This window comes from Lepidochelys olivacea (genome assembly GCF_965140295.1).
Source record: "Lepidochelys olivacea isolate rLepOli2 genome assembly, chromosome: 2".
Taxonomy (NCBI): domain Eukaryota; kingdom Metazoa; phylum Chordata; order Testudines; family Cheloniidae; genus Lepidochelys; species Lepidochelys olivacea.
In genome coordinates, this window is record NC_140412.1 from 212,801,570 (window position 1) to 212,810,315 (window position 8,746).

General features: G+C 46.0%; 1 protein-coding gene across 1 annotated transcript; it reads left to right on the plus strand.

The window, feature by feature from the left end:
- The first annotated feature begins 1,093 nt into the window (after nt 1-1,093).
- POLR1F (RNA polymerase I subunit F) lies at nt 1,094-8,536 on the plus strand. Its single transcript, XM_084621989.1, has 4 exons — nt 1,094-1,381; nt 1,686-1,827; nt 5,463-5,671; nt 8,051-8,536. The coding sequence occupies exons 1-4, from the start codon at nt 1,095-1,097 to the stop codon at nt 8,442-8,444; spliced, it is 1,032 nt and encodes a 343-aa protein (XP_084478115.1). The 5' UTR covers nt 1,094; the 3' UTR covers nt 8,445-8,536.
- Nucleotides 8,537-8,746: the final 210 nt, after the last annotated feature.

Genomic DNA, 8,746 nt, shown 5'->3' on the forward strand with positions numbered 1-8,746 from the left:
GCAAAAGAGGTTTTTCCACTACTGTAGTAAATCCACGCCCTTGAGAGGCGGTTGCTAGGTGGCTGACAGAAGGATTCTGCCATAGGGATCCCTCCACCTAGCTGTGGCTACAGTGGGGATGAGGTCGCGCTAAGGATGTCACACAGGGTGGGAAATCTGTCCCAAGCCAGAGCTCTGCAGTTAAGAGCATAAGACCGGCCACCCCGGGTCAGACCAATGGTCCAGCTAGCCCAGTACCCCGGCCAGTGGCCAGGGCTGGCAGGAAAGGGCAGGGAGGCCGGGCGGCGTGGAGGGGCTGGCAGCGCCTCCAGCCCTTGCTCTCCAGGCCCCGCAGCGCGGCTACCTCGGGGACGGGGGGCTGTGGCGGCCGCGCTGCAGGGCAGCCTCGGTTCGCGGGGAATCGCGGGGCGCAGCGCGTCCCGTCCCCGCGGAGGAGGCAGGTGGCGCTGCTGCAAGCTGCGGCGCCCGCCTGACGTATCTCTGCGGGGGCTGCCCGCCCCATTTGCCCCGGGAGAGACGCGGGGCTGAGCAGGGCGGACTGGCCGGGAGCCAGGTACCCCCCCAGCCCCGCCACAGGGCGCAGCGCCACGAGCGCGGATCCGCTGGGTCCTGCACCCGCGCGGGGAATGCACGCGGCCGGCCACCGCAGGGGCGGGGCAGCGACCAGAGTGCGCGGGGCTGGGATCACGCGTTCCTCAGGCTCGCTCCGCCCAGCGCTTGCGCGGGATGCCGGGGAACGTCGCTTCGGCGCGCGCGGGGTCACTCGAGACTTCGTGGCGCGCGCACAGGAATCAGGCGGCAACGGATCGGGGTGGCTAGCCTGGGGTCCGTGTGACTGACCAGGGCATCTCCGGGCCCCGCCCCCACGTGGCCCCAGATGACAAAGCTTCCGCTCGCTCCGCCCACCTTGGGACGGTGCCCTGCGCAAGTGTCCAATGTAACCTACAGCCGGAACGTGCTACGCATCGACACAACTGCAGCGGGGAGTCCACACAAGATGGCTGCCCTGCTCAACCCTTAGTTCCGGTGTGAAACGTCACTTCCCCTCCAGGAGGGCTCGCGTGTGACGTCGTCAGGGAGCGCCAGAGTGAGTCATGTGCGCGCTCCACAGCCGGGGGACGGTTGCAGTCCGCAGCGTAGCGGACAGTTGTGGCGGCAACCTGGGGACCACCGCGGAGCTGCCGCACTCGGCGGCCCGGCCGCTGCCCTGCCCGGAGATCCCGTCCTTCGCGGCCGCCTGCCGCCTGGTGCGGAGCCGCTACTCGTGCTTGGTGGCGGCGCCGCATCGGAGACACATCGCGCTGGCGCCGCGCTACCTGAACCGGAAGCGCACCGGGATCCGCGAGCAGCTCGACGGCGAGCTGCTGAGATATTCGGAGAGGTGCGGCCCGCGGGTACCAGCCCTTGCCCTCCCCCACCGAGCGCTCAGAGACGGAGCAAGCCCCGCCCCCCCGCCGCCGCCGCCGCGGCGTGAGCGCCACCTGGTCTCCACGCCACGCGCGTTCTCGCCCTTCCACTACGGGCCCCGTGCGGCGGAGCCCTCCCTCGCCAGCCTCAGCAGCAACCCCCTCGCAGCCCCAGCGGGGCATAGACCTAAACGTGGAGCAATTTCCTTCGTCCCCCTCTCTTCCCCCCCCCCATCAAGTTTCGTGCTATAACACCTGGTCTTTCCTCTCCCTGTGTAGCCTCAGCGGTGTGCCCGTGGCTTACGATAACATCAGAGTAGTGGGTGAATTAGGTGATATTTATGATGACCAAGGATTCATCCATTTTAACATTGAAGCAGATTTTGTCATTTTCACTCCCAAGAAAGGAAAAAAGCTTGTGGTATGTAAAAATACTTAAGTTTTATTGTATTTTGTAGTAAGTGAAGCTTAGCTACTAAGTAGATTGAACAACTGAATTTAAATAGGTACTGTTACAGTTAGTAGACAAATACTGAACTACCTTATCTCTGGTTTTAGAGTAGCTGCTGTGTTAGTCTGTATCCGCAAAAAGAAAAGGAGGACTTGTGGCACCTTAAAGACTAACAAATTTATTTGAGCATAAGCTTTCGTGAGCTAGTTGTAGCTCATGAAAACTTATAGTCTGGTAGTCTCTAAGGTGCCACAAGTCCTCCTTTTTACCCTATCTCTGTTACTGAATCTGTTTTTCCTGCTAATTTATCAACTGTAGGTATAATGTTGTTGTAGCAGTGTCGGCCCCACGGTATTAGAGCGACAAGGTGAGTGAGGCCGTATTGTTTTTGAATCAACTTCTGCTGGTGAGAGACTAGCTTTCAAGCTACATAACTATTCGGCGGGAGGGGAGGGGGAGGTGTTTAGTGTCACGGCTAAATGCAAGATTAAACAGGTTAGCATAAGTAGTTGTGATAGACATCTGTAAGACCCATGGATCTTGAAATGTATGTTGTACGGACCCCATCCTGAAAGAAATCTTTCCTGAATCTCCTCTTCTGGCCTTCAGACTGCTCCATGGTCATCATCAGAAGCAAGGCCCCCATAGACCAGGACAAACCAACTCAAAGCTGCACCAAGCACTGCCAGAACAGCAGGTTCAAAACTGGCAGACTTATCTCCACTGCTACCGGGATCAACACTGCACAGCCCACCTTTAAAGATCCATGGTCCTACTCGTGTCTGTCATAACAGGCCATGTACCTCACCCAGTGCACTAAATGCCCACTAACAACTATGTGGGTGAAACCAGACAATCACTATGCTCTTATACAGGAAAATAAGACACAAACACTGTATCGCCTGTGGCTGAACACTTTTCAGTCCCTTTATATGTGACCCATCAGTCCTCATCTGCAGAGGAAATCTGCATAATACTTTCAACAGGCAAACCTAGACGCTTAAATTCATAACTTTGCTAGACACTAAAAATCATGCTCTTAATAAAGATACTGGATTTATGGTTTATTACAGCTGTCTGTAATCCGCTAACCTCTTTTTTTGTCCTATGACTGCAAGGGCGTTAATGGGCCACTTTGCATTGAATGGTCCCTTAGGATACATGCTAACTACTTATGCTACACTATCGGTTCAATCTTGTATTTAGCTGTGACACTATTAATACCTTTCCTAGATTTGAGGAAGAGCTCTGGGCGGGTATACACTTAAAATGCTGCACTGATGCAGCTGCACCGCTGTAGCGCTTAAGTGAAGATGCTCCTAAGCCAATGGGGAAAGCTTCTTCCGTCGTAGTTAATCCACCTCTGCGAGAGGCGGTAGCTATGTCGATGGGAGAAGCTCTCCTGTCAACATAGCGCTGTCTACATTGGGGGTTACGTCGGTATAACTATGTCACTCGTGTGTAGATTTTTCACACCCCTGAGTGACGTTGTTTTATCGATATAAGTCTGTACTGTAGACCTGGCCTCTGTGTAGCTCAAAAGCTTGTCTCTCTCTCCAACAGAAATTGGTCCAATAAAACATATTACTTCACCCACCTTCTCTCTCAACTGTAGGTGTGTTTTTCCTCCCAAAGAAGGGCTGGTAACCTGGTACTGGTACAGGCTTATACCTAAAGTAATACAGAGTCTTCTCCAATAATCATAGGCACAAGTATTTGTGGTTATGAAGTGCTCTCTATTGTGATTCTGTTCTCTTTGCAGAAAAGAACGAAACGCAGAATTTTTGCTCCTGAGCATTTCAAAATAAAGAGTAGGCATATGGATCTCCTAAGAACTTTAACACAAACATACCTCTGTGTGAATGCTTGCAAGCTTCAGGATTCAAAAAACTAGGTCAGAATATTGGCCTACTCACATTGACACATTGCATTTTTTAGACACAGTAGTTTAATATATTAACATTCTGTTCCAGCTTTGGCAATTTTTGATTAAAGTCTACTCTAGGAAAAATTGTGCTCTCAGGCCGCTGTACGTATCTGTGGAGAGAGACTATCTAGAGCAGCGGTTCTCAACCTATTTACCACTGAGAGCTACATATGCAGCTTTCTGTGTGTTATGTGGGCCCCATCCACACAATATATTTACTACCTGTACATCTTTTTAAAAAAAAAAAAAAAAAAGTTTAGTATTTGTGTTATGACAGCAATACGATTCAAATCAATGTAGTAGCTTTCATTTCAACAGTGGCAAATGTCCACTAAGAGTATTTTAAATTAGCAAAATAAGTCAAAACATTAACTGCTAAAATTAATTTAGAGTAAGGGTAGCGGTGCAACTGTGCTGAGTGCCCGGAGACCATGGGTGCGGACTCTGTCTGCAAAGATGGAGAGAGTGTAGGGTGCTCCCCCAGTCAGGGACTGCACCCCCATCACCCAACCTCCCTGCAACTGTCCCCCCAGCATCCAGTCCCCAGAGACTGCCCCTCTAGCATCTAGTCCCCCATCGAGGGACCGTCCTATACCACCAGTCCTTCCACCTAGAATCTGCCGCCCATGCCCTGACTGCATCCCTGCTCCCCGCAGGCCTAGCCCCCTGCAACTTCCTCTCCGTGCCTGCTGGCCTTCTATCTTGGCTGTATGTAGCTCAGCCTGCCCTACCTGCTTGCCACTGCACTCCTAGTGCCGGGTTTACTGGAGCTGCAATCGTGCAGGGGCATTGAGCACTGTGACCTCCTGCTGATGCTGCTGGGTTCTCCTGGGGGGAAGGGAGCTGATGCTGCTCAGCCTGATCCTGCTGGTGGGGGGTGATATTGGGCCTGATTCTGCACCGCCCCATTTTTTGCACTTCCCGCAGGCTCTGTGCCTAGGGCAGGTGCCCCTCCTGCCCTACTTACAGCCCTGACAATGTCACATGGGCCGCAACTGTGTGCTGATTGGGCCACAAGCAGCCTACAGCCGGAGGAGAACCATGGATCTAGAGACTTAGTGGGCCTGAAGGTGAAAAATAAGTGTTAGAATGTCAAATAGAACACCAATAGTAATAGTGCTATTTATGGAAATAGAACATTTAAAATTTTCTCTTAACAAATTGTATATATGCCTTTCCCCTCCACACACCTCAAAAAAGCATGTAGACTATTTGAAAGAGCGCTCATGCAGCCGCATTATGCTGAAGGAGAGAGCTCTCCCGTCGACATCATAAAACCAGCTCAATGAGTGTAGTAGCTGTGTCGGCACGAGAGCATCTCCCGCCAGCATAGCACTGTCCACACCGGTGCTTCTGTTGGTGAAACTTGTCACTCGGGCTTTCACATCCCTGGGCGACACAAGTTCTGCTGACACAAGTGCTAGTGTAGAAGTGGCCTAATTCTTTATTTTTAATTTGAAAGACTTAGCAACAATTTTTAAAATGTGATTTCCATTTGTACAAGTGCTAAACCCATTTGCCATGCATTTGATGGTGTAGATTTGTATGTGTAAACTTTCTTATGTACAAGAATCTACAGACAAATTTACAGTATGTGGAGGAATGAAGGTCTCTTACAGGTTGTGGCCCTTAAATGTAGTATAGTCTTTCTTACATGGTTTTTCTTTTCTTCTTTCAGGGTGTGATCAATAAAGTGGCCCCAAGTCATATTGGCTGTCTGATACATGGGTGTTTCAATGCTTCAATCCCTAAACCTGATCGAATGTCAGCTATACAGTGGCAAGACCTTGGTTTAAAAATAGGAGATAAACTGGAATTTGAAGTGTTGCATTTAGATTCCGACGCTGCTGGAGTATTCTTCATTCGGGGGAGACTGAATAAAGACAGGTACAGTGCTATATTAAAGGATTTTTTTCAAGCTGAGCTGATTTAGTGGATTTATTTAAAAACATAATACTTAAAATCAGTGTCTTGCATTAACTCTGATTTTTTCTCCCCGTATAGCTATGAATATTATATTTTAAGTCAGATTTAAAAATCTGCTAATAAAGTCCATATAGGGTCAGACCAATGGTCGGTCTATCCCACTGCCCTGTCTGACAGGGGCCAGTGACAGATGCTTCTGTGGGAATGAACGGAACCGGACAATTTTGAGTGATCTATCCCCTGTTGTCCACTCCCAGCTTCTGGCACTTGGAAGTTTAAGGACACCTGAAGGGCAGAGTTGTATCCCGGAGCATCTTGACTAATAGTCATTGAAGGACAACCTTATCTAATTCTTTTTTTTAAACCCAGTTATATTTCTGGTCTTCACAACATCCCCTGACAATAAGTTCCACAGGCTGACTGTACATTGTATGAAGTACTTGCATGTTAAAGTCCTTGCATGTTAAACCTGCTGCCTGGTTAATTGGGTGACCCTGGTTCTTGTGTTATGTGAAGGGATAAATAACATTTCCCTATTCATGTTCTCCATACCATTCATGATTTTATAGACCTCTGTTATATCCTGCTCTTAGTCAGCTTTTCTAATCAGAACAGTTCCAGTCCGTCTAATATTTTCTCATATGGAAACTGTTCCATACCCCTACTCACTTTCCTCTGTATCTTTTCCAAATCTAATGTGTATATTTTTTTGAGATGGAGCAACTAGAACTTCATGCGATATTCAAGGTGTGGGCAAACCGTGGATTTATATAGTGGCATTATATTTTGTCTTATATATCCCTTTCCTAATGGTTCCTAACATTTTGTTAGCTTTTTGGACTGTTGCTGCACATTTAGCAGATGTTTTCAGAGAACTATCCATGAGTGGTAACTGCTAATGTAGATCCCATCATTTTTTGTGTATAGCTGGGATTATGTTTTCCAGTGTGCATTGCTTTGCACTTAAAAGCATTGAATTTCATCTGCCATTTTGTTGCACAGTTACCCAGTTTTGTAAGGTCCCTTTGCAGTCAGCTTTGGACATAACTATCTTGAGTAATTTGGTATCATCTGCAAGTTTTGCCACCTCGCTGTTCATCCCTTTTCCAGATCACTTGTGAATATGATAAACAGTCAGATCCGTGGAGTTCTGATGATTTATATTATATACTTTTTTGTGTGTTTTTGGAGACTTTTTGTGTTAAAGTGGATTAATCCAAAATGTTTAAAATATTTTTTAAAATCAAGGTTTTTAATGTGAGTAACTTGACTTGCATATCACTCTCTGCATGCAGTTATAGAATGTCTTGTTCAGCGTCTAGATTCATTTTTAAACAATATTTATGTGCAGTATGAGTTTTCAGGTTTAACCAGCACAGGATCATGGTCATAAATCATTTACCTAAACCAATCAGAGCTAGTCTAATCTGTCAGCATCTGTAAATACTGTGTTTTCAGCAAGATTCCCAAGCAGATTTCCATGGCTTAATATTTGTACTCATACGAGAACTTACTTGGCTACAGAGCCAGGGAAGTTTGGTGTTCAATTTTGAATTAATACTTTTTTTTTAATATCTGACTTCGCAACTTCAGTGGGTGCTTTTTAGACAGAATATGTGGAAGTTGCCTAGAGACAGCTACTTTTTTCATCTTCATGACTATATTTGCAACCGTTGTTTGGATTCTGAAGGTTGTTTGTTATTTCATTGTTTTCATCAATGTGGTTATTCCCTTATCTTACAAGTATAGTGGTCTCTACTAGACTAATGAAATCATGATCTAAAACACTAGAAGTTATAACTTGTCAGGTGTATTAAATTCCTTGAGGATGAAATCTTGATAGTTCAGCTGCATTCCCATGAGTCTGAAGAACTAAGCATGTCCTGTGTTGTCTAGTACTGATCATGTATGTAGTCAGACTACAGCTATTTACATACTCTTCATTTATGTGCTTAAGTAATCTGGCATGTATTTGCCTAATAGAATACTGAATAGAGGAGAACTACATGAAAAGGAAAAATAATCAGAATGAACCCAAGTGACAGATAATACTAATCGGAGGAACTGGAATTTAAGAACTAATGCTAATTCTTTAACAGAATAGAGACTAACCAAGTATTGGAAATTGGACATGCATTAACAGGTCATAAGTTCCTTTTGTTATTAAAAGACCCTAATCTCTTTTTCTATTTGAATTGCTGTGGGTTTAGCACAACTCCCAGTCTTCAGTTATGTGCTCCATGTAATTATTGCATTTCAGCAAAGCATATTATGATGTATTAAATACCTATAGAGATCTCATTCTGTAAACTCTTGCTTATTTTGTATGTTCCTTCACAGTATGCAATCCAAATATCCTGAAACAGTAACAGAAGATACGAACAGTAGAGATGAAATACCAAAGAAAAAACACAAGAAAAGAGACAGAAGGAATTGTGAGTTAGAAAATGACACAGAGCTTACAGACCATGCAGATACTACAGTGGTGGAAAATGCAGAAGAGCAAAATGCTGATACAATAAATGGATTTTATGATAAAAAGCCGAAGAAGAAGAAAAAGCATAAGCAAGAAAAGCAGAAACCTGTATTTTATGGAAGTGACTGTAGTGGTTACCAAAGTGACCATAAAAAGGTTAAGAGAAAGAAAAGAGAACACTGTGATGTAGATGAAGACAGTGAATTATCTCAATTGTCACAAGACCCCAAGCCAAAAAGAGAAAGGAATGACAAATAGACTGAAGAGTCCAAAAGTCCCTTGCTTGAATGCAAGATTGTCATCTTCTTTCAGAAGTATTTGATAAACTTCCAAATAAAATCATATTTTCAGTTTGTGTATTTCAACTTTCATTTATATGACAGTAGCACTTGAATGTCCCAACCAAGATCAAGGCCTCCTTATGCTAGGCAATGTGTATATGTACTCATACTATACTCATATTATATATTTAAGAGCAGGTTAGACAAACACCTCTCTGGGATGGTCTAGGTAATACTTAGTCCTGCCATGAGTTCAGGGGACTGGACTAGATGATCTCT